Below are 26,185 nucleotides of genomic sequence, written 5' to 3'. Positions count from 1 at the left end.
AGGGGATTTATATAGAGGGGGGCTGTCAGTCACCAGGGGCCATTACCAGAGAGATTCCAGAGGGGAGTTTGGTTTAGGTTTTGCAAGAACAGAACAGACAAGTCTGGTGAAAAGGAATCAGAGGCTCAGAGTCAAGGTTAAATATAGGTGTGACAGATGAGGGCAGTGAGAGCAGTGATTGCTGGAGTACTGGGGTGGGCGTGGGGATTTGCGAGGGGCAACAGCTAATGCTTAATGTGTTTAGTGAACATTTAGAATGTACCAGGCACCAGACAAAGCCTCTATGTGCATTATCTTGTTTAGTAAGCCTCTGAAAACCCCTGTGGGACAGCTACTCTAACAGCCATTTTGCTAATGAGAAAAGTCAAGCACAGGGAAGTAATTAACTGCTCAGGTGGTGCAGTTAGCAAGGGCAGAACCACGCCTTGAGCCCAGGTCTGTGTGACTCCTCCCCCCGGACATCCCCTCCTCCTAGAGATCCGTGTGCAGAGGGGCTGCCCGTCGGAGGGTGGACCTGGACTGCCGACGATGCAGGGCTTGGACGAGATTAGAACACAGGCCAGGGAGGAACGGGAGGCAACAATCATCCAACTGAAGTTCACGCCAATGCCAGGTCAGTTGCACACGTCGTGTTGGAGCTGGTCTACAGCCACAGCACATTCAGGACTTCTGGGTCAAAGACAGGCCTCTCCACGGTCGGGGCCCAGGACTGCCCTGTGGACCCAGGCCTGTGTGATAGGGGCCATCTCTAATGTGCTCGGGAGTTGCCGATGTCCTGGCAAGTTTGGGCTGGAAGGGAGACTTCTGTGATTATCCAGTCCAGCACCTTCTGGGTTTATTGTGTTTGATGATTAGTAATGGCCTTGCTACTGATTCTCTAAAGAAGACACCTGGCAAAGTGCAGATCTGAGATGAGCCTCCTGAGTGTGGCCTTTCCTGACAATGCTGCCCAAAGGCACACCCCACCTCCAAGTGCCCCAGCAGGGCCCATGCCACTAGGTTTCCCTCTGTGTCCAGCACTTAAAACAGCATCTGCTCACAGTATTCAATGTGCCATTTGAGAAATTAAAGATAGATTTTAATAATTAGCCAATTACCCAAAAACATTAATAAATGCTTATCAGAAAGAGACAGGTTAGAGACAACGTATGTGTGTATGTAAAATGCGTAAAGTATATCATATCTATTATAATCCATAAATGTGACATATGAATGCATTTTCCTAAATACACAAATAGTTAGAAACTTTCACAGGTTATCTGCAGGAGGAAGTATATGTCCTCGCTGGTTCTCCAGCGAATGCTTGATGTGCTTGGTGAACGTTCAGCGACAGCTTCGGCACTGTCACCTCAGTGCCAGGCAGCGTAGGAATAACCTGGCTCACAGCAGAAATAACCCACCCAAGTGCACCAAGTCCTGGGATTCCCAGGCATCCGGACCTCAGCATTTCTTTCTGGGGGACAGTTCAAGGAGGTGCTCCCCGTAACCTCTAAGTAATGAGGGCAGCCCTGTAGGGTTTAGATGTGGGAAACACGGGTGCTTATCTAGTTCTTTCCTCCCTTTGCATTCCCGACCTCATCGGGCTCCCTGTTCTCTTTCAGACCTGACACTCTCCTTCAGTGTGAAGAGCCGCTCCAGGAGGTGTGTAAATGGCCCCCTGCAGGAAGCAGCCAGGAGGCGGCTCTGGGCGCTGGAGAACGAGGACCAGGAGGTGCGTGCTCTGTTTAAGGTGAGCTTGGGCAGAGCGTAGGAACTCCCAGCCTGTGCATCCTCTGCAACTGGCTCCCAGCACCCAAGACAGCACTGGGACTAACTAAGTGGGCTCTCGAGAAAACATCTGGCTGAACAAATGAGGGACACATTCTCTGCTCAGCAGGAGGGCAGGAACTCGGATTGGGGGAGCCCCTGGAGTTGCAGAGCCAGAGAAAACTTCCTTTCCAATCTGCCATCCTCCGCTGTGTGATGATCCCAAGTTGTGTGACCTCTGTAGGATGGGAGTCACTATACCTACCTTACTAAGTATACTTCAAAAAATTGGTGAATTTGAATTTTATTATTTTTCTTGTGCTAATATATATAAAACATACATTTCAGTGAATTTAGTCATTTGAAGTGTACAGTTCGGTGACATTAAGCACATTTCACATTGCTGTGCTACCCTCTCCACTGTCATTCCAGAACGTTTTCATCATCGCAAACTGAAAGTGTACCCGCTAAGCAATAACTGCCCTCCATCCCCTTTCTCAGCCACTGCTAACCACTAAGTCTCCATTTTTTTTAAGTATCAAAATTGCCAATCAAGAATTAGTAACTATAAATATTAGAATGTGAGAAGGAAAAGGCAATAATGTAAGTAAACCGATTTCTGATCTTTCAGAGTGGGAAGATATTACCTTCGATTGTTAAACCCAGGGAGAAGAGTATGACCCAAATGCTTACAGTTCAGGAGGTATTTACTGGGAGAGCTAAAGTCAAAATTGGTTAAAAGTTGTTGCAGTAGAGGTGGGGGAAGGAAAACAACACTTGACACAATAAACTTATGTTCTAGTTATTTTTACAGGCTCCGCATTCATCTGATACATATTTAAAAGAGAAGCGTGCTTTATTACTCTGTCATGTAACCAATGATCACATCTGTGTTTTGGGGAGGAGTGAATGAGACAGTTCTGCAGAGAGGTTGGGGGGGGGGGGGGGGGGGGGGGGGGGGGGGCGCTAAGTGCTCCATGCCTAGTAAATCACATAAACAATAGGGTGGTTTTGGTTTTAAATTTTCAGAATTCAGGAACCATAGAGTTTCTTTCTTTTTAAAAAAATATGGAACGCTTTACGAATTTGCATGTCATCCTTGCACAGGGGCCATGCTAATCTTCTTCGTATCGTTCCAATGTTAGTATATGTGCTGCCTAAGCGAGCAGTGTCTTTTAACCTAGGTCGCTTTGGGCACGGGCAAGAACTGGGTTTGGCTGAGTGAGCGGGTCTGTGGGCTGAGGCTCCAGCAGGGCCAGCTTTTGGGGAACGCTGAGGCCTGGCGTCACCTGGTTCTAGGCAGGGTGCCACAGTGCACTCGCAGGTGACCTTGGGCGACCTGCTTAACCTGTCTCCCCGGCCTCCTTGACTGTAAGACAGATAATCTCATTTTCCATTTAACCTGAAATGGCCTTTGATTATAAAACGCACCATTATTTTGTTTACCTCTAAGGATGAAAATAAATGCTGCCCATTAAGTATGATGTCATGCTTTCTTTTTTTTTTTTTTAAATATACTTTATTGATTTTTTACAGAGAGAAAGGGAGAGGGATAGAGAGTTAGAAACATCGATGAGAGAGAACCATCGATCAGCTGCCTCCTGCACACTCCCCACTGGTATGTGCCCGAAACCAAGGTACATGCCCTTGACCAGAATTGAACCTGGGACCCTTGAGTCCGCAGGCCGAAGCTCTATCCACTGAGCCAAACTGGTTAGGGCGATGCCATGCTTTCTTATCTTTGGTGTCAGAAATGGTTAAATGTGTTAACAATGCATTTTAGAATGGATTAAGTACTGTACTTGTACTTTTCCCTGGGGTTACTGTGGGAATTAAAGGAGGCATTGCTCATAAAGCTCTTGGTGGAGTACTTGACAAATAGTAAGTTCTCTGTAGACCAATGTTTGCCCAGACCCCTGCCTTGAGTACTGGGCCCTTCATCCTGAGGACCTGGGCCTCAGGGCCCGCTACAGCAGAACACCAGGACTCTGGCTTTGCTGAGCGAGGGGCTCTTCCTTCGGGTTCTTCCATCCTCTTCTTTCCCCAAGCTTCTCCCAGGTCAGGGCTCCAAGGTTGATCAGTGATGCAGGACTTGGCCTGGGGAGACAGGGACTTTCTGATCATCACTCGTTACAGTCAACCCCAGAGGCGTGGGCAAGCAACAGAGTCAGATTCCAGGGGAAAACCAAGTTTGGTCAGTGACTCAGGTATTAAAAGGGGGTGGGGGGAGCTTGCCAGTCTGCTCTCCCTCTGCTTGTGAACACGTGACAGTAAAATCAGCCTTTTTGGAGGGTAGTTGGCCAACTTTATAAAAATAATCAGTAGACATAGATTCATAATAAAAGGTGCCATCTTTGATTTATCTCCCCTACCCCCCCACCCCCACTTTAAAAAATTTCATTTACACAACAGGTAGCATTCGCTGCACTTGGTTCTACACCCTGGTGTTGTTTCTCTTGGTCACTGCCATTGTCCCATTTAGCAGGGTATATTCGAAGGCTGTATCAGTGCATAGAGAGTGTCTTTATTCTTTCTTGGCTGCGTGACATCACAAATCCCATTGTCTGGATGAACCATAGTTCATTTTCACCAGTCTCCTCTGATGGACATTCAGGTTGTTGTCCTTTGTGTGTGTGTTTGATGTAAAATTCAGCGCTGTAATTAAGAAACTGATACAAAGCATTTTGTACTCCTGTGGGCTTGTTAACGGGATACTGTCGCCCGGCTGACTCACCATTCTCTTTGCTCAGGACCTCTCAGCCAGGTTGGTGGGCATCCAGTCCCAGCAGGCCCAGTTCCTCATCACCTTCAAGACCGTGGAGGAAATCTGGAAGTTCTCCACCTACCTGAGCTTAGGTACGGCAGGGAGCAGGCGGGGGGACGAGCGCCCACGCCACAGAGCCGCCCCGCTGCAGGGCTTGACGAGAAGGAATTGGTTGGGCTCAGAGCATTAAAAGAGGTAGAGCCCTAACATGGATGTTAATTTTGAAATATCACAGAATGCCTGAACTAAACCTAAAGCCAATGTTAACTGTTACTCTAAAATGCTGAACACAGCACTGCTTTGTATTCAGGGAGAGACTTCTTTATTAGACAGTCAGTCAACTGGCAGTAGTTACTGGTCGAGACTAAATTCAAAGTGCTGAGATAGATGTGAACTTGGTGGTTGACAAAAAGGAGCCGGTCTCGAGTGAGATCAGAGTAGCTCCTTAAAGTACTACCCATAATTGTTAGGATTCTGCAATTTGCGTGGTTTCTGGTTGGATTTTAACAAAGGAGAGCTTACTGGGCCTGCGTGAGGTGGAGGATCAGAGTGGGGATGTTGAAAAAGTCCTGGCTCTTTTGTGGGCCATGGAGAACCCCCACCACAGCCACTGTATCTCCAGGGGGACAGGAATGTGAGCCTCAGCTCAGGGGAACTTGAAGGGGGAGCCAGGAACCCCCAGACTCAGCATTGTCATCTTGGAGATTCCTCCGTGGCTCCATTAGAAAAAAGTAATGGGGTTTGGTCATCTCACTGTGCATTTATGGAGACCCATAACTGTGTTGAAAATCGTAAATATCACTTAAAATGTCTTATATTTCCTAACAGATGCTGACAAGAATAAATTCATTCTAGAAATTGTTAAGCTACCAATGTATGCTCTTCCAATTCCTGTGAAACAGGGACGAGTTGGGGACCAGAGCCTGGGAGGGACCTTAAGGAGGGGCTCGCTCACACTCCTCTGTGCTCAGCTGGTGGCTGCAGTCATGTTGCTCAGGACCCTTGTGGCCTTGCCTTCCTAGGCTATGTGTCTGCGTGTCTGGAGCATCTTCTCTTCGACCACAAGTACTGGCTCAACTGCGGATTGGTGGAGGACACAGAGGTCCAAGTGTCCGTAGATGATAAACACTTGGAGACAATATTCCTGGCACTCCTGACACAGGAAGGTGAGCAGGGAGTAGGGGTGGGGGTCTTATCTGTATATTTATTTGCAAAGTCCCTGAAATGATCAGGTTACAAAGGAGGCAAAAACCATTAAAATGTGGCAATATTTACAAATGAACCCACCTATTATATTATTACCCCAAATATCTCTCTCAGTTTAATGTTGACATCACATGAGCAGTTTTGCTGGCCAGTCTCACTGATTCTCTCATGTTGGAACCACTTGGGAAGTTTTTATTTTATTTTATTACTTTTAAACTAGTGGCCCGCTGCATGGATTCGTGCATATTGAAAGGAAATTTCCCATTGTTTCATTTTGGGTTTTAGCAACATCTCTTTTAAGCTTTAGGTGCAATATTATGAAGTTTAAAAACTGCCACTGCCAAGTCACCGCAGCTCGGCAGCTCCTGCATTGAGCGTCTGCCCCCTGGTGGTCAGTGTACATCATATGTACCAGATGGTCAGATGGTCACTTAGTCTTTTATATATATAGATAATTTTATTGATTTTTAGAGATAGAGAAGAAGGGAGAGGGAGAGAGAAACATCAATGTGAGAGCGAACATCAGTAGGCTGCCTCCTGCACATCCCCTACTGGGGATTGAGCCTGAATTCGGGTTTGTGTCCTAACAAGGAATCTAACCAGTGCACAGGATGATGCCCAACCAACTGAGCCACATGAGTCAGGGCATCTTGGGGAGTTTTTAGAAGATGCCCTTGCCAGGACTCCACCCAGGCTAGTGACATCTCCTGAGTGGGGGCCTGGGCTTTGGTATAGCTTGAAAGTTGCCCACATAATTCCAATGTGCATCCAAGATTGAGAATAACTTTTCTAAACGTATGCTAGAATTTGATTGTAAAATAAAATTGCAAATCTTGCAAAACCTAAAAGGTTTCGTGAGATCAAAGAAAGGGATGTTGAGGAACTGCTTGAAGCTCTCACCAATCTGTTTGCAAGGAAGGGTCGGATCAAGGCTCCACCTGACCACTCAATAAGGTGAAGTGCCAATTAAACCTTAGTCTCATGAATTACTCAGAACTTTTAGTTTCTATTTTTTAAATTTAAATATTTTTATTGATTTCTAGATATAGAGGAAGGGAGAGGGAGAGAGAGAAATAAATTGATGTTAGAGGGAAGCATGGACTGGCTGTCTCCTGCGCACCCCCTATTGGGGATCAAACCAGAAACCTGGGCAAATGCCCTGACTGGGAATTAAACCGGCAACCTTTCGGCACATAGGAGGATACCAACCAACCGAGCCACACCGGCCAGGCTTTCCGTGTCTGTTTTAAGTGAATTCCTCTTAGTGGCTTTCTTTCTGATACCAGTTTTCTGAGATTACAAGAATCTCCTGCAGTGGCCTCTCCCCCTCTTGACCAACTGTGTGCTTTTCTCCCAGAAAGAGACGTGTCTGGGCCATGGAGAGAGACGCGACATAGTGTGATAACCCCTTTCCGCTTCCCGCGACTCCTCGGAAGGGCTTTTCTCGTTATCTGCAGGCCACTTCTTCTGCAGAGCCACGTGTGCCGTGGCTCAGCCAGCTGAGCAGGAAGGCGAGTGTCTGACACTCGGTGAGGGCGAGCTGATCTCAGTGAAAACAGCTGACGGCGGGTCCGAGTGCGAAGGCATGTCCCTGGTGACCGGTCAGCGGGGCCTGGTGCCGGTGTCAGCCCTGGAACCTCTGCCGCTCCCTTTCCACCAGTGAGTAGCCTCCCGCCTCCTGGGAGAGGGTCCCAGAGCACACCCAGGTCTGTGCGGAATGGAGCAGGCATGCGGGGCTTCCATGCTGCCAAGGAGGGAACACAATCTAGGTGGCTTTTTCTCTTTTATTTTTTGTAATGGTCAAGGTTTGCACAATTTGATGGCATCGGAGACAACTCTCAATGTCAGATGGGCATTGTACCTAAAGGGTAATATTCTATCTGGTCTCCAATGTGGTATTTCTCAATGTGGGGAGTGGGGACCATTTGTATCATAATCCCTTGGGGATTTTACTACAAATTTAAACCCCCTAGCCCTCCTCAAACTCTCTTGGGGTTGGATCCAGGAACCTGCATTTGGTATACGCTCCCCTTAAGCACAGGGGGATGTTTTTTACACTAAAATGTGAGAATCCTTACTGGAGGCTACTGTGAACTCAAACATACATTGTGGCAACGGACATTCCCCAGGCCGGGGACCCGTGTGCGGCTCTGGCAGAGAACCTGATGGTGAGAATGGAAAGGCATCAGTTGTTAGTTATTTAACTGACACACTAACTGCAGAGCCGGCAAACATGCCCGGCAGGCTGACCCCTCTCCTTCGCACAGTGCCCCATACAAAGTAAGTGCTCAGCAATGCCTGCCAGCCCCGGGCCAAGTCATAACCATCACACATCATCACGACCATCACTGTTGTTTTCATGGACTGTTTCGCTCTCTGCTCTGATTTTTTGAAATCCATATTTGCAAACCCTGTGTTTCCATTGGCAGATGGTTCCTGAAGAATTATCCGGGAAGCTGTGGCCTTCCCAGAAAGAGGGATTGGACGGGCTCCTATCAGATTGGTACGGCTGAGTTGAAGAGAGTGTTGTCAGGGAGATAATGTTGCCCTAATTTCATCTGCAGGTTTGGAGTCAGTAGATCTGAATTCCTGTCTCGCCCCAGCTGCTGACTGGATTCGGGGAAGCCAGTTACTGTCTGTACATGTGTCTCCTCACCTGTACAACGAGGGGTCTCCATCCAGGGCTGCAGATGCAGGTGCCTGTAGGAGCAGGCAGAACGCACATGCGTGAGGGCCTGGATGAAAGATGGTGGGGAATGATAGGGACCTTAGGGATTTAAAGCCCTGGGGGAAAACAGACTGCTTGCTTTCTTATTTAAAAATTGAATTTATTGGGGTGACATTGTTAATCAAATTATATAGGTTCCAGGTATAGTGTATTGTGTATTGACCACTCCGAGTCTTCTTCCATCACCATTATCCCCCCTTTACCTTCTTCTACTTCCCCCAACCCCTTTCCCTTTGGCAATCATGACACCATTGTGTGTCCATGAGTCTTTCTTTTTTATCTTTGCTTATCCCTTCACCCTTCTCACCCAGCCTCAGCCCCCTCCCCTCTGACAGCTGTCAGTCTGTACCCATAGTTTATTTTTCTCATTAGACTCCACATATAATTAAGATCATATGGTACTTGTCTTTCTCTGACTGGCTTGTTTCACTAAGCATAATAATCTCCAGATCCATCTATGTTCCTTGCAGCATTATTTACAATGGCCAAGATTCGGCAGCAGCCCAAGTGCCTATCGTTAGATGAGTGGATAAAAAAGCTGTGGTACATTTACATAATGGAATACTACTCAGCCATAAAAAAGAAGGAAATCTTACCTTTTGCAGCAGGCTGCCTGATTCTAATCTCTGGTCAAAAAGTTTTTAATTTCCCCTAAAGATTTGTGAAATTAATCTTGAATTTAGGAAGAGTAAGAATGCCTGGCACTTAGTGGGTAACTAGCAACTATTTTTGCATAAATAAACAAAATACACACACACATATGTACACATACATTTTAGGCAATCTGTATCTGTATGTATGTGTATGTCTATGTGTGTATATGTATGTGTCTAGTGGATAATAAACTTTAATGTTTGCTAGATACCTAGAATATAAATTCCTTTCATCTTCATCCTTAGAGTACCTCCCTCCACCCCCCACCCCCAGCAAAAAGTAAAATTTTGTAAGTTCTAAGCCTGAATGATACTTACAAAAAAAGAAATAGTGGGAATTATGGAACCCAGATAGTAAATCTAACCCGCGACGGCCATAAACAAGATTTTTGACTATCTGAGGCAGTCTAGTCTTGTAGTTAGTTATGAGCATGGGGCTGTGAGTTCGGTTCAAATTCTGACTCCACAACTTAAAGCCAGTGTGACCTCGGCCAATTCACAGGCCCTCATTATGCTGAACTGCCTCGTTCATAAGTTTTACCATCTAACCCACAATGGGTGGAAATTTCTGATTTTAAAAAAAATATATTTTATTGATTTTTTACAGAGAGGAAGGGAGAGAGATAGAGAGTCAGAAACATCGATGAGAGAGAAACATCGATCAGCTGCCTCCTGCACATCCCCTACTGGGGATGTGCCCGCAACCCAGATACATGTCCTTGACCAGAATCGAATCTGGGACCTTTCAGTCTGCAGGCCGACGCTCTATCCACTGAGCCAAACCGGTTCCAGGAGAAATTTCTGGTCTTGAAGACATTGTCAATGGAAACTTGGGCCAAAAATGTCGGTGGGTAAAGCCAGTAACTTTAGCAGAGCAGCTGAAGGAAATATGGAAACCAAGGCACATAGAAAACCGTGCTGTCAGTCAGAGGAGAATCAGCAGAAAGCAGGGTCACCCGCAGTGGAGGGACCCGGCTTCTCACGCACTGTTCTCGTGCTTCTCTGGGCCCCCCACTTCCTAACCCATACAAAGAGGGTTCCGGTCGTCGCTCTGGGGCTCCTGCGGAGATCTGAGAAAACGGACACAAAAGGGCTTTGCAGATGGACAGTACATGCTCATAAATACGTCATTGCTCGGTCCTCGCTGGGCAATTCATCAAGCTGGGCAACGACCACAGTCTGAAGGGGGACTTCGAGATCCCTCTAAGCCCGTGGTCAGCAAACCGTGGCTCGCGAGCCACACGCGGCTCTGTGGCCCCTTGAGTGTGGCTCTTCCACAAAATACCACGTGTGGGCGCGCACGTACAGTGCGATTGAAACTTCGTGGCCCATGCGCAGAAGTCGGTATTTTGTGGAAGAGCCAGTATTTTGTGGAAGAGCCACACTCAAGGGGCCAAAGAGCCGCGTGTGGCTCGCGAGCCGCGGTTTGCCGACCACTGCTAAGCCATCAACAGTTTTCTGTTCGCCAGTGATAGGGGCTAACGGTGGTTGCGGGTTGACTGGGTACCAGTCATCGTGACCCTTCCCAGTATTCGTAAGAGACAGGCATTCTTGCTGCTCCCATTTTACAGCTGGGGCGGCGGAGGGCCACAGGGGCCACAGGAGCTGGGGGGGAAGGAGGAGATCCTACAGTGGCTCTCACCCTGGTCTGTGGAGTCGCGCCGACCACGATGACGTGTTCACACGATGCTGGCACACAGGCGGTGGACAGTATAGTGAGCTTCGCGGTTTTCCACAAGCGAACTTTACTCAGAGTTCGGGTACATCCAGATTCTGAGATTATCTTGCCTCCGTGTGTTCAAACATCTTTTCTTTATAAAGTGATGGCGAAAGTGCTTGGCTGTTCCTTTTGTTGAATGTCCTAGTTTGGCAAAATGAAAAGCCAACTGCCCTATGTCATTCCTGTGAATTTCTTTTTTGGGGGGGAGGGAATTTTACTGGTTCTTGAAGTTCTAAAGTATGGGAACCCCCCCTTCACATTGCATTGAAAGCTAGTGGAAGGCTCGGCTGTTTCTGCCGCACTTAGCTGACCTGTGTGCTGTTTCCCCGCAGGCAGAGGAAAATGTAAGGCCTGGAAGGACTACGAGAGGGAAGAAAAGGACGAACTGAACCTCCGCCAGGGAGAAAGCATCGAGATCGTGGGCTTTGTCATACCTGGGCTTCAGTGGTTCATTGGGAAGTCGGCGTGCTCCGGAGAAGTGGGCTTTGTCCCCACCAGGAACATAGATCCCGACTCTTACTCCCCAACGTGAGTGTGACGGAGAGACCCCTGCTTCGCCCTGGAGCTGGGCCGCCTTCCTCAGGAGCCCCCCATCCTGAGCAGGGTTGCAGATGAGCTTCAGTTCCCAGGAAACACGCAGCCAGAGGAGCACACTGACAGGCAGGGTGACACAGGAGTGACAGGAAGGAGGGGGTGACTGATCAGGAGAGAGTCAGTTCAGGTGCTTTCAACAGCTGGTACCTGGGGCTTCCCTCTGTGCAAGGGGAAAGGCGTGCTAAGGGCCCTGAGTGTGCAGTATTGGTCCTTGTATTCGGCCTCGCATCTGATCTAATGTAGGGGCCCCATCAAGAGACGTGCACTCCCAGGGGCCTATAGATTACAGCTTGGTCAGTGGAGAGTCCCTCCCATGTAGGTCTGCCTGCTGACAGCTTCACGTGTGACGTTGGTGTTGAGCTGGACTGTGGAGTGCATCTTTTAGTCCTTCCTGCCTTCAGTCCACAGGGCTGGGCTGGGTGCAGCTGGCCAGCCTGCTCCCCCACTGTCTGCCCAGGCTCTCTGGGGCAGCTTCCTGCACAGGGACAGGAAACGGTAGGAAGCCTGGGCCCAGGAAATGAGAGGGAACTCAGTTGGCTGCTATCAGAGACTCCACACCAGGAAAACATGGCCCACGTCTCAGCTCTGAGCACTCAGACTGGGTCCCCTTCTCTTGTGGGAAAGAGCCCCGGGGAGAGTGGATCCAGGGCAGAGCTTTCTCAAAGCCCTGCCTTTTGTGGGAGAGGAGACAGAAGGTCATTTTCCCTGTGCAGAAATGTAGGAACCCAAGGAACTCTAAACCAGACAGATCAGCCACTGAGCTCCTGCAGGGGGTGGAGTGCTGTGGGCGTCTGCAAGGAGGAGAGGGTAGCAAGAGAACTTTCATGGACAAGGTGACATTTGAGTTCAGTTCTGCACGACGTAAGACATCTCAGCAGATGTAAATGGGAAGAGGAGGTGGCAGGTGGGAAAGGGAGGGGATGTTGTGGAACGACTCCTGTCCTGGGGGAAACAGGTTACCAGGAGGGCACTGGTGCCGCCACGGTTTCACAGGCTGTGATGGGGAAGGCTAGAAATGCTGGGCCAGCGTGTCTTTCACCTGGCAGGCAATGGGGAGCCACTGAGAAGGTCCGAGCAAGGTGACGTGATGCGACTGGAACTTCTCTCTAGGAAGCTGACCTTGGCTTTGGGTGAGGCGTGCACGGGCGAGGGAGGACCTGTAGCAGGTGACCAGGGAGAAGGCAGAGGCTGGTGGCCCTTGGGAAGGGGCGGGGGTATAGAGAGGAGAGGGCACTGCTAAGGACCAACTGTGTCCGACCCTTCAAGGTTCTATCTCATTGGTCTAGGTGGAGCCTGGGCAGCTTTGGTTATGAAAGTGCTTCAGGTGGGGCCAGTGTGCAGCCAAGGTGAGAACACTGGGCAAACCACCCTCATTTTACGGTGGGGGAAGTGAAGGCCCAAGAGTGAGAGAGCTGGACTCAGGGCCTTGGGTCTGGAACCCCAGAATCCTGGCATTATATCCAATGAGCGTTTCCACTGAGGTCCGTTACAGAGCAGAGGAAAGTAGCATAGGAGACGGGGGAGCCTGCTGAGAGGGAAGGACCAGCCACAGGGGAGGGTGTGTGTGTGATGCTTAACACGATTGAAGGCCTTTGGGATTGGTCACTAGCAGGTCACTGGTCATTGCGAGGTCATTGGTCATGGGAGACAGCGTAGCTTAGCAATCAAGACTTTCAGAGCCAAACCGCTAGAAAGGCATTCAGGGCCATGTGAGCTCGGCCTGTCTCCATGCGCTGACCCGCTGTGACTGTGGGGATGTGGACTTGTCTCTCTACGCCTCAGTTCTGTCATCTGTAAATTGCTTACAGTGATCATGTTTTTTCATAGGATTGGCATGAGTTGAAATGAGTTCATACATGTCAGGTACTTAGGGTGGTGCCTGACATTGTGTGTGTGTGTGTGTGTGTGTGTTGAATGTGTTAGCATTTGTTATTGCTGTGACTGTTGTGGGTGGTAACCTTTGAGAGACAGTTTTAATAGGAGATTGTGGGCAGATGTCAGATTTGATAAATTATATCTGGACTGCACCTCATACCTTGTCCCAAATGACAATGACACAGTGCCACGAAATTCATGTTTCATAGCTGCTCAGTTGTCGGGGATACACTCTCACCCTGGAGAACATCAGCCCCTGTACCGCAGTGGTGGCATGAGACCATCTCCTTATTTCCACAGTGTCCTCTGTTGTCCTACACCTGTCACCTGTGAGACCCAATGCTGCAGAGACTGCACACGTGGTAGGGAAAGGGAAAGGGAGCCAGGAGACGGGGAGGGGTGCAAGGAGGGGAGGAGAGGGGAACTGGCTCATTGCATCCCCACAAGGCACTCTCTGGATTACAGACCTCCCTGAAGCAGCAGTCAGGGAGACCCCACAAACATCCTGGACACAAGCAGCAGCCAGGCGGGTGGAAATTCTGGGAATCATTTCTGTGGGCTGTGCTGGTGGTTGGCCACTGGGTGTCACTCTTAGCCCATGTTTGTTTGGTGTCAGGTTTCTGAAGATGGTCCATCATTTGCTGAAGTCTCCATCCTCTTCCTACCCATTGCCCCCCTGTCTGGTATACTACTCCCTAAAGTGTGTGTGTATGTATGTATGTATGTATGTTAATTAATTAATTTATCAATCAAAGCTGTTTTTTTCGGCGTCAGATTTGCTGTCTCTGACACGTGAGAAAGGGATTGTGCTTGTCCACAGGAGCAGATTTGTGGGTTTCCTCCTTTAGAGCACAGATTTCAATACCAGCTCCCCAGTTCACAGCAACAGCAGCTGGAAGACAAGTTCTTACGACTGGCAGGCATTCCAGTCCGTCTTTGCATTTGGCCAGAGTGGCTTCAGGGATCTCAGAGCTTTTGAGAATGACAGAACTCCACATCCTTCCTTTAAAAAATAATGTGATTTTGTTTTTAAATCGACCTCTGTGTGTTGTGTTGTGTGTGTGTGTGTGTGTGTGTGTGTGTGTTTTAAAGAAACCATATCTTTATATCTAACTGAAGACGCCTTTTCCCTTCCCACTCTCATCCTCTGGTCAGATCCCCACCCCAGAGGCAAACTCTATGTGAAGGTGATATGTGTTTCCAGTCCTTAGTCTGAGACATTTTAAAAATAGGTATTTGTTCATAAGCAAGCATTCTATGGTTCTGTGTAATTAAAAGTTTATATAAATTTCTTTTCCTGTAGCTGGCCTTTTTCTCAAATGACTTTGTAAATTTAGGCTTTATTCCCATTGTAATCGATATAGTTCATTTTAATACTGTTACTTAAAGGAAATTTATATACTTAAATGCCTAACTTTAAAAATAAATTTAAATATTGTCTGGCCAGTGTGGCTCAGTGGTTGAGCGTCAACCCATGAACCAAGAGGTCCTCGGTTCAAATACTAGTCAGAGCACATGCCTGGGTTGTGGGCTCAATCCCCAGCAGGGGATGTGCAGGAGGCAGACGATAGATGTTTCTCATCGATGGTTCCACCTCTCTATCTCTTGCTCTAAAAAAATCAATAAAAACTCCTCTAACCCCCTCCATGCTGGAAACCACTCTTAGAGTTTGCCTACCTTCTTGGACTCTCCAAATACCTCAGCCTCAGGACATAAGCAGATCAGCCGTGAGGCAGTGGATGCTGAGACAGGAGCCCTCAACTTCGGTCTCAGCTTTCCCACTTTCTAGCTGTGTCCTTCTGAACCTTTCTGAATCTTTATCCCCAAATATGGATAAAAGTATCTACATCACAGGGCCGTTAGGAAGGGCAAATGAAATAGTAAATTCAGGAATGCTTTGTAAAATTTAAGAATTCTACAGAAATTGGGATGGTATAATTCTTTTTATCTCAAATAGGTTTAGTCATAGGTTTCCATCAGATGCTCTTTTGAGAATGGGCGCTCTCACAGAGAATCGGAGGCCAGGCCAGAGAGACGGGGCATCAGCAAGTGTCGTGGGAAGAACCCTGGGCCAGATGTCAGGACACAGCTTTAGTACCAGTTCTGCCCTAATTAGTGGTGTGGCCTTGAGCAGTTCATGTTAGCTGCTGGTTTCCTCATCACTGGCTTTCAGACGGCACGTATCTGAGCCATGGGGACAAAGGGTAGGTGCCTCATAGGGCAGATGTGTATCTTAAGTGATATAACAGTGCCTGATTGATAATAAGCAACCCAAAATTATTAGCTGTTATGAACTCTTAGGATTCCAGGTTATTTCTGTTTAAAATTGGATTCTGAGGTTAAAAAAACAACTTTATAAGTACGACATCTTAGCAATTGTTCAGATAGATACTGGATTGAACACTTTCTAAGGCACTTCTAGCTTTCAAATTCTTTGAGTCTAAGACAAATCTCTAGTAAGCAAGTTTGTTTTATAAGACAGGGTGAATATAAAGATCCTTATTATTTATAACTAGTGGCCCGGTGCACAAAATTCGTGCACATTAAAAGGGAATTAATTAGAGGAAATATTTTAATATTGCTATTTGCCCTTTCTCTATAATAGAAGTGTCAGAGATGAAAGAAAATTAGCAAAATGTATATGAAAATGATATATAAATTTATTAATAAATAAACAAAAACAGTGTCATGTCCCTGGACAGTGCCAGATGGGGGACGCAGCCTCACGTCCCCCGGCCTCGCTGCATATGCAGCCCCACCCACCCGCGCCTTCCACGCACGCAGCCTCCTGCTGATTGGTCGTTACAGCATGAGAGCATCACAACCATTTGCATATTAGCCTTTTATTAGATAAGATTATTTCTTCCAGCCCCCGGTCCTTTTTCTACCCACTTCTACTCTTTAGCATTTTATTTCTCTCTTGATGCTATGTGACACTGTTGTTCTGTGCCACAGAATCTGATGTTGGCAGTTGGGAAAGGTTCCTTCTGACCATAGCCATGCTTTCTTCATTGTCCCTCTAGATCAGTGATGGCGAACCTTTTGAGCTCGGCGTGTCAGCATTTTGAAAAACCCCAACTTAACTCTGGTGCTGTGTCACATATAGAAATTTTTTGATATTTGCAACCATAGTAAAACAAAGACTTATATTTTTGATATTTATATTATATATTTAAATGCCATTTAACAAAGAAAAATCAACCAAAAAAATGAGTTCACGTGTCACCTCTGACACACGTGTCATAGGTTCGCCATCACTGCTCTAGATTGTGTCACCTGTCCCTATCGTTTTCTTGCAGTAACCTAACAAAGAAACTTCTTTTAATGAAGAACTCCTTTCCAACCCTTACAATTAGGAAAACCAATTCCTGTTTCTGCCATTAAAAATAGGCACCACATGGTCTTGAAGAAAGGGAAGGAGTCGAGAGAAGGGCTTTGTTTTTCTTGGGGGATGGAGTTTTAACAGCTTTCTTCTCAGCCATAAATTAATACACTGTACAACAGTGAGGCACAGTCTGACTTTAGCTGTGGCACATGGGTGATGGCTTCTCTATGTCCTTCACTACGTCCTCACAGAGAGGGAGAAGGAGTCATGCCTGGAACCTCTCACTGATCTGTGTCCATGTCTTTTGTCTCAATACAGGAGCAAGAACTCCGCCTTTTTCAGTGATGAAGAGAGATGCTCTCTGGGAGTCCTGGGAAGTGACGGGAAAGCTGAGAGCACCAGCTTCCTTCACGCGCTTGCTCAAACTGACATAACGTCTGTCTACCGGCTTAGTGAGTATCTGCTCCTCCAACCCCTGGGAAAGCCCAGGCTCCTCAAGATTAAGAGGGTGTTTCTAACCAGGAATAGAGTATCTTTAAATTCTAAACCCACCCAGGAATTTGGGGCTGTGGTTACTATTCAATTGATGACCTGGATACTATTTGATTAGCAGCACTTTCACTTGAGATTTCAGGCAGTTCTGGATTTGGTGGGACTTGTTGCCTAGAAACAGTGAGACATGTTGACATCAATTCAACTATCACTTGGGAGGTCAGCCATATTGAGCCTTCCATTCTAATCCTGGAGAAGAAAAATTCCCCAAGTTGTGGCTGTGGTCCCTCCTTTTAGGGCAGAAGCAAGTCTAGGTCCCCAGTGATAAAGGTTGGGGCATAGAATGTTACAATTGGAAGGACCCTAAAAACATGACTTTTCTTCCAGTTTCACAAATTGAGAAACTGAGGCCCAAATGAATTAGTGCCTGAGCCAGGAAAAGAACTGCCTTCACCCATTTTCTAGTCAACACAATCCCTACCTTCACACTGACCCTGACACAAATGACATTGGACTGTTGGGTGCATTAGACTTGGGTGGGTGAGGGGTCTCGGTGCCTAGCACAGTTTTCAGCAGTGTCAGGTGATTGACAGGGTGAATGAATGACACACCCTTCCCTGCCTTTGGAGAGGGCCTGTTGCTCTGTGTCAGGAAGTCCATTCTCCCATGGACAGTGGTTTGAGGAAGGATTCTTGTTTCTCCCATCTCTTCAGCGATGGTGAGGTTGTATCCACTCCCGTGTGGCAAGATTAGTTGGGGCATGTTTCATGGGTACAGCCAGAGATTCTGCAGGAGGGACCCTCAGGTCAGCCCCCGGAGCAGAGGTGGGAGCTGGAATCTTTCTCTAGCACAGGGAGGAGCACCTGGCTCTACAGCAGCTCCAGCCCTGCCGTCACACTGTCCACCAGGCTGTCAGGAATCTGAAACTGTGGGTGCTGCCTGGTAGGTGGGGGCTGAGATCTGAAAAATTAAGGACTACTTGGGGTGTGTCATGGGGCAGGGTGGCCACAGACTTGGAGCTAAGGTATCCGCCAACCATTGATCCTGTGGTTGGGAGAGATCCATGAGCAGGTTCCAGGCAGCCCATTGCCTCTTATCTAAAGACCAGGAGAGCAGCTCAGCTGGACGCAGAGCTGTGCCTTGTGAGTGTGCCGGCTGCCCCTGGCACCAAGGCAGCCAGCAGAGGGAACATCCTCTTGGTAACTTCCACTCCCTGAGGCCTATGCCCAGGGAGAAATGCCTCCTGCAATTCTTCCTCTAGAGGAGCATCTTTTGGAGGCTCGAGCACTGTTTGTGCTCTCCATGGTCCTGGCCTGGAGAGAAATGGCTGTGTCCTCCAAGTCAGTGAGGACCAGGTGCATGAACACCTAGCTCTCCTGTGTTTGCCTACGGGGCCTCCTCCCCCTCGGGGGTTGCAGATCTCAAGTATCTTCAATGACACTCACAGAGAAAGCCATCCCCGGAGAATAGGAGTCTGAGGCTTGACTTGGTGAGGGGCCTGACGTCCTCAAGTTCACTGGAGAGCCCTGAGTGGGCTGCTGCTTCCCTGCCAAGAAAGAGGCAGAATCTTCCTTGAGCAGCCCCTGTCTGCGGAGCGCGTCTGGCCTTTGCCTCCACAGCTCCCTAGCGGCTGCTCTAGTCAAGAGGGTTCGCTTCTTTGCTGCCAAACTCACAAGGTCGCCTTGCTTCTCACCTAGTCTTGTTTCACTTTTGTGACATTAAGTGGTGGCACCATAAGGCACCCTCGTCTCCGTGTCTACTTTCCTCTCTGTGCCTTCTCAGTCTCCTTCTGCCAACTTTTCTCCTGCCAGATCTATTGAATTCTCTGTCTAGAGCTCTTCCACGTACTGCAAACTCAAAGTGTCTAAAACAGGGCCGAAGACTGTCCTTTCATCTACATCGCCCCCCTTTCCCCACCCTGAGACCACCACCCTCCGATGCACCTTGGCTTTCTTTTCTTCATTAGTCACATTTGGTCACCGCGTCCAGTCAAAACACACCGTACACACTAAATCAGTGTCTGTTGAGTGGCCGGATGATGAATGAAAGAGGAAGGAAGAAGGAGGGATCTGGGATACACGGGAACAGGAGGCGATGCCACGTGCCGCAAAGTGAGCTGCACTTGGGGGTCTGTTCATGGCTCTGTCGTAAAACTGCTGAGAGATTTGGGGCTTCAGAGTTCATCATCCCCCACCCCCACACCTCTGGGCATAGAGCTGATGTTTTCAGCTTTTCTTCTCTGCCTCTGGGTCTCATTTCCAACTCAGTTCCCAGTTGTAAAGCGAGTGGGTTAAGTAAGCTAATATTTAGGTTTTAGCCACTCCAAACTAACGATGAAGGAGAGAATTCTGCCCAGTTCCTTAAAGATGCTGATGGTCTGAAGCACAAATACAAAGTCCCCAGACTGGTCTGGGGTACACCTGCAGGCACAGGCGTGGTGGCCCATGAGGACCTAACCCTGGTCTGTCCTTCATCTCTATCCAGGTGGGTTCGAGTCCATCCAGAATCTTCCAAATGATCTGAGCGGTGAGTAGAGATCATGCTGACCCTGACCGCCAGTCCCTCGGGACAGCACCCTGTCTGCTTGCTAAGCACCGACCACTGTAGTTGCAGGGGCTTAGGGTTGCTCAACTCTGCTGTCCCTTACAGCGTCCCAGCCCGACGGCTTCCAGAAGGCCCGGCCTGGGGGGGCCAGGGAGGAGCAGCAGGCCTCGGGCTCCGGACGGTCCAGCAGCTCCGAGGACTGCAGCCTGGAGGAGCTCCTCTCCGCAGCCTCAGACAGCTATTACCTGCCGGAGCCAGACGACCTGGATGACCCGGAGCTGCTCATGGACCTGAACTCCGGTCAGGAGGAGGAGGAGGCCGAGACCTTCGCCCCCATCTTGGCTTTCCTGGATCACCAGGGTTACGCCGACCACTTGAAGAGCCTCTATGATTTCTCCTTCTCTTTCCTCACGTCTTCCTTTTATAGCTTCTCCGAGGAGGACGAGCTGGTGGTCTACCTGGAGGCCTCCAGGAAGTGGGCCAAGCGGAGCCACATGACCTGGGCCCATGCCCGGCTCTGCTTCCTCCTGGGCCGGCTGAGCGTCAGGAAGGTCAAGCTCTCCCAGGCCAGGGTGTACTTCGAGGAGGCCATCCGCATTCTCAACGGGGCGTTTGAGGACCTGTCCTTGGTGGCTGCTCTGTACATCAACGTGGCTGCCATCTACTTGCGGCAGAGGCTAAGGCACAAAGGCTCGGCCCTGCTGGAAAAGGCAGGGGCCCTGCTGGCCTGCCTGCCCGACCGGGAGTCCAGTGCCAAGAATGAGCTCGATGTGGTGGCCTACGTGCTGCGCCAGGGCATTGCGTCGGGCAGCTGCCCCCTGGAGGCCCGGGCCTGCTTCCTGGCCATCCGATTGCTCCTAAGCCTCGGCCGGCATGAGGAGGTCCTGCCCTTCGCGGAACGGATGCAGCTTCTCTCTGGACACCCTCCCGCCTCGGATGCAGTGGCCACCATCCTGAGTTTTCTGTATGATAAGAAATACCTTCCGCACCTTGCAGTGGCCTCTGTCCGGCAACGTGGTCCCCAGAGTGCCCAAGGGATGTCCCTTCCGGTTTGGCAGGTCCACCTGGCCCTCCAGAATGCTACCAAGCTCCTCCGCGTTCCCTCCACAAGCTGGAATGAAGTTTCCCCCCTGGCCTGTCCGGCGCTCAGGCAGGCGCTGGCCGCCTGTGAGGAGCAGGCAGATCGGCCCACCCAGAGGGCCCTGTGTCTCATCCTGTCCAGAGTGTACCTCCAACACAGGTCTCCTGATGGTGCCATCTACTACCTGAGCCAAGCCTTGGTGCTAGGGCAGCTGCTGGGGGAGCAGGAAGCCTTCGAGTCTGCCCTCTGCCTGGCATGGGCCTATCTCTTAGCCAGCCAGGCGAAGAAGGCTTTGGACATCCTCTACCCACTCCTACACTCCCTGAAGGAGACAGAGAATGCTATCCAAAAGGGGGTAGTCCAGAACCTTCTGGGACTTGCACTTCAAGGTGAAGGCCGGCTGAACAGGGCAGCCAAGAGCTATCTCCGGGCCTTGAATGGGGCCCAGGAGGTGGGGGATATGCGTAACCAGGCAGTGACTTTGGCTAATCTTGGCCATCTCTCCCTTAAATCTTGGGCCCAGCAGCCAGCCAGAGACTATTTCCTGCAGGCTGTCCGACTCTATTGTCAACTCCAGGCCAGTGTGGAGACAGACATGGAATTAGTACAGGTGCTTCTCTGGTTGGCCCAAGTCCTGGTGTGTGGATGCCAGCTGGCCAGTGGGCGCCTTTGTTATGAAATGGCCTTGCTGTTCGGCTTAAGGCATCGGCACCTAAAGAGTGAGTATGTCCCCTGCTGCTGGGCAGCTTGAGAGCAAAGTGTTAGAGCACGTTTTGCCCTTTTCCTGTCTCAGGTCATCTCATTCATGTCCCTGCTTTATGTTCAGGTCAGCTTCAGGTCACCAAATCCCTCTGCCATTTCTACAGCTCTGTGTCCCCAAACCCCGAGGCATGCATCACCTACCACGAGCACTGGCTGGCCCTGGCTCAGCGACTCAGGGACCGGGAGATGGAGGGGCAGCTGCTGGAGTCCCTCGGGCAGCTGTATCGGAACCTAAACACGGCCAGGTGAGTCTGGGCTTAGGGAAAAGTCCTAGAAACATCCTTTTTCCTTAAGGAGAAACACTATTCTCTCCTGCAGGGTGTCAAGTCCAATGCCCATGGTATGTTATAGCATCAAGGAAAAGAGCCTGGGCTTTGCAGCTTCAGTGCAAGCCCAGTGTCATCATCACTTACTAGCTCTGTGGCTTTGGACCAGTTATTTAATTTTTCCAAGTTTCAGCTTCCTCCTCAGTTGAAGAAGGACAGTGATGGCCTCCATGCTATAGTATTTTTGTGAGGAATAAGTGAGTTAATGCACATGGACCACTTGGAACAGTGCTTGATATATAGAAAGGGCTTGGGAATGTTGCCTCTGTTACAGTTACTTGTGTTTCCATAACAACCCATCACTTGCCCATGGCTGAGGATGCGTAATGAGGAGAGGTGGCTGTTAGGAACCCAGGTCTCCCTCACCTGAAACAGCTGGTACTAGAGAAAGGACGCAAAGTAAATACATTCCCTGAAAGTAAATACATTACCTTTTTCAAAGTAAAGAAAGTTGCTTGGGCCCTTACCTTTAAAATTAAACTGGAAATTATAAAATTAAGTTTATTTTCACTTTTTAGTTCAAAATACTTGGGCTATAACTACAACTATGCACTAAGTCTTAGAATAAACAACAAAAGAAGTATTGACTGTAGCTTAATTGTGTTGACAAAATTGTGTAATAGTACAATGAAACATCCTTTGTTTTGTGTGTTTTTTCAGCAATCTCTTAAAAAGCTTTATTTTTGCAAAAATATACCCAAACTATTTTACCCAAAGGCTTCTTTTAACCCTTTGGTATTTAAAGTATTCTCAAGGCGTCCACCCCTCCTGCTGGTTTTCTCTCGCCTGTCTCCTCGCTGGTCTAATCTACTTCATTCTCATTTGTCAGGGCCTGTGGCCTGCAGCTCTGCTCTCTAACAAGCCTTTAATTCACTCTATTAAATTCCACATGGTTTGCAAGATACTCAATTGCATTTTGCAACAGATTAGCATTGTAGCATTGAATTCATAATTGTGAATGACCTCTAAAATAGAGCAGAGATAATTGCTAGTGTTGCGCAGAGAGAGGTGGCTGAGGAGAAGCTAATTAAATTATAATTTTGCTTTTCTAGGCTACACGGTAGGCAATCTGGTAACCTTAGGCACTTGGATAATCAAATCATAAATAATAAGATAAGGATCTCTCTCTCTCTCTCTCTCCCCCCACCCTCTCTCTCTGCCGTCACTCTCTCTCCCTCACCCTTTCTCTCTCTTATAAGAATCAGGAGTCCTGCAATCTCCCTTTACCTATGCCTCAGTCCCAGGAAGGGGACAGATTCTTAAGGTTGTGGGCTTTCTTTAGAGGACCTTTTAGATCAGAGACCTAAGCTTTTGGGGTTTTGAAAACTCTGTGGTAGGTTCAGAAGGTCATGGTGTGGGGACCATAAGCTCCATGTGTGCAGACATGTCGAGCAGAGAAGTTGGCACAGAGAAACATACAATCCATACCTGTGTGGGTCAGCTGAGTAGTAATTACAGTAGTTTCCCGTTACCCCTGATTTTGCTTTCAATGAACCGTGGTCAACTGTAGTCCTAATATGTTCAGTGGAAAAGTCCAGAAATGAACTGCATGCTGTTCTGAGTAGCATGACATCTCTCTCTGTGCTCCTCCACCCTTTCTGGGACTTGAGTCACACTTGTCCAGTGTGTCCATGCTGTACATGGTACCTGCCCATTAGTCACTTAGTGGTCCTCCTGGTTCTCAGATCGACTGTAGAGGTATCACAGTGCTTGTACTCTAGTAATCCTTATTTTACTTCATAATGGCCCCAAGGCACAACAGTAGTGATGCTGGCAATCTGGATATGCTAAAGAGAAGCCGTAAGTGTTTCTTTTAGTTGAAAAGGTGAATATGTGTAGCACAAAACAGTGCATAAATAGGGATCGATACTATCCATCATTTCAGGTATTCATTGGGGGTCTTGGAACAGGGGTACTACTGTAGTTATTTAGTGCAGTAGTCTACTAGTTCTAGCTCTTACATTTAAGTCAATCAGGCATTTTGGGTTCATTTTTTTAATATGGTTTGAGGTAGGGTCCAGTTTCATTCTTTTGCGTGGATATTCAGTTGTCCAAGTACCACTTGTTGAAAATTTATTTTTCCACATTGAATATTTTGGGACCCTTGTTGACACTCAATTGACTATAAAAATAAGTGTTTATTTCTGGACTCGCAGTTCTATTCTATTGATTAATATGTCTAGCCTATGCCAGACTATACCATTGTGTTTATTATAGCTTTGCGGTAACTTTTAAATTGGGAAGTGAGTTCACCAAACATGTTTCTCAAGATTGTTTTGGCTATTTGGGTCCCTTGCCTTTCCATATGAAATTTAGCATCTTTTCAGTTTCTGCAAAGAAGCCAGCTGAGATTTTGATAGGGAGAATGTTGCATCTGTAGATCAATTTGGGTGATATTGTCATCTTAACAACATCCTGTCTTTGACTTCATGAACATGGATGTCTTTCCATTTACTTAGATCTCCTTTAATCCCTTTCTAGTGTGTTGTAGTTTCTAGAATATACATCTTTCACTTCTTTTGTTAAATGTATTCTGAGTAGTTTTTGATGCCTCTATAAATGCAGTTGTCTTCTTAATTTCACTTTTAGATTGTTCATTGGCGTTTATAGAAATACAGTAGATTTTTACATGTTAATATTGTATCCTGCAACTGTTTATTAGTTCTAATAGTGTGTGTATTCCTTATAGTTTTCTATATATAAGATCATGTCACATGCATATATAGCTTTACTTCTTCCTTTCCTATCTAGATGTCTTTTATTTCATTTTTTGTCTTATGACCTTAGATAGAATCTTCAATACAATGTTTAATAAAGGTGGCAAGAGTAGAAATTCTTGTTGTGCACCTGATATTAAGGAGAAAGCTTTCAGACTTAAAGCTTTCACCATTAAGTATAAAATTAACTGTGAATGTTTCATAAATTCTCTTTATTAGGTTGAGGAATTTCCATTCTATTCTTAGTTCTTTGAATAGAATAATAATTTTTATTATTAAAGAGTTATTTTTTTTCCAAATGCTTTTAATGCACCTATTGAACTTACCATGTGGGTTTTTCTTTTATTCTAGTAAAAAGGGTATTGAGTTGATTAATTTTACTATGTGGAACTGATCTTGCCATCCTGCGATAAATCCCACTTGATTATGGAGTATAATCCTCTTTATATGCTGCTGGATTCAATTTCCTACTATAGGTGGAATATTTTTACATCTATATTCATAAGAGATATCGATCTGTATTTTTCTTTTCTTGTGATATTGTCTGGTTTTGCTATTAGGGTAACATTGGCCTCAACATGTGCTGGGAAATGTTTCCTCCACTTCTATTTTTTGAAAGAGTTTGTGAAGGATTAGTGTTAATTCTTCTTTAAATGTTTGGTAGAATTCACCAGTGAAGCCATCTGGGCGTGGGCTTTTCATTGTAAGGAGTTGTTTTGTTCTTTTTTAAATTAATAATTTAATCTTGTTGGTTGTTATAGGTCTATTTAGATTATCTATTTCTTCTTAAACAGTTTGATAGTTTTTATTTTAGGAATGTGTCCACTTACCTAGATTGTTTAATATGTTGGAGTACAACTGTTCATAGTATTCCCTTATCATCCTTTTTATTTCTGTAGTTATTTCTGGTAGTAGTAATGTCTCCACTTTAATTCCTAGCTTTTCTCTTACTTTTCTTGATTAGACTAACAAAAGATTTGACTCAAAAATTTTTTAAAAAGAACCAATTATTTTATTTTGTTGACTTTCTCTATTTTTTTTATTCTCCATATTATTTGTATCTGATTTAATATTTATTATTTTCTTTCTCCTGCTTGCTTTGGGTTTACTTTGCTTTTCTTTTTCAAGTGTCTTAAGGTGGAATGTTAGGTTACTGATTTGAGATTTTCATTCTTTTTTAATATAAATATTTACAGCTATAAATTTCTCTCTGAGCACTGCTTTCATTCTACTCACTCCAGTTTTGATATGTGGTATTTTTCTTTTCATTCATCTAAAAGTATTTTCTAATATCGCTATTTTTCTGGTTGTTACCTTGGGGATTATAATTAACATCTTCATTTATAACAATACTAGAGGCCCAGTGCACAAAAATTTGTGCACTCGGGTGGGGTGGGGGACCCCTCAGCCCGGCCTGTGCCCTCTCGAAGTCTGGGACCCCTCAGGGGATGACCACCTGCTGGCTTAGGCCCGCTCCCCGGGGGATTGGGCCTAAGATGGCAATCAGACATCACTCTTGCAGCCAGGCAGCCCTCGGGGGATGTCCACTTGCCAGCGGGGAGCAGGCCTAAACTGCAGTCGGACATCCTTAGCGCTGCTGAGGAGGCAGGAGAGGCTCCCACCACCACCGCTGTACTGGCAGCCATCAGCCT

General features: G+C 47.3%; 1 protein-coding gene across 3 annotated transcripts in view; it reads left to right on the top strand.

The window, feature by feature from the left end:
* SH3TC2 (SH3 domain and tetratricopeptide repeats 2) overlaps positions 1 to 26,185 on the top strand; it is a 50,445-nt gene that overhangs the window by 11,575 nt on the left and 12,685 nt on the right. Inside the window, exons 1-11 of one of the 3 annotated variants that reach the window (XM_014543074.1) lie at positions 245 to 613; positions 1,602 to 1,729; positions 4,497 to 4,602; positions 5,533 to 5,676; positions 7,174 to 7,375; positions 8,146 to 8,219; positions 11,150 to 11,345; positions 16,930 to 17,063; positions 19,588 to 19,629; positions 19,753 to 21,447; positions 21,555 to 21,735. In XM_014543074.1, the coding sequence (XP_014398560.1) occupies positions 529 to 613; positions 1,602 to 1,729; positions 4,497 to 4,602; positions 5,533 to 5,676; positions 7,174 to 7,375; positions 8,146 to 8,219; positions 11,150 to 11,345; positions 16,930 to 17,063; positions 19,588 to 19,629; positions 19,753 to 21,447; positions 21,555 to 21,735 (2,987 nt within the window). In that variant the 5' untranslated portion in view covers positions 245 to 528. Of the gene's footprint in view, positions 1 to 244; positions 614 to 1,601; positions 1,730 to 4,496; positions 4,603 to 5,532; positions 5,677 to 7,173; positions 7,376 to 8,145; positions 8,220 to 11,149; positions 11,346 to 16,929; positions 17,064 to 19,587; positions 19,630 to 19,752; positions 21,448 to 21,554; positions 21,736 to 26,185 lie in introns of those variants that run through there. The other 2 variants (XM_014543072.1, XM_005870447.2) reach the window with 2 other exon arrangements.

Source organism: Myotis brandtii, unplaced genomic scaffold (genome assembly GCF_000412655.1).
Source record: "Myotis brandtii unplaced genomic scaffold, ASM41265v1 scaffold32, whole genome shotgun sequence".
NCBI classification, from domain to species: domain Eukaryota; kingdom Metazoa; phylum Chordata; class Mammalia; order Chiroptera; family Vespertilionidae; genus Myotis; species Myotis brandtii.
This window is presented reverse-complemented; position numbering and strand designations above follow the sequence as displayed.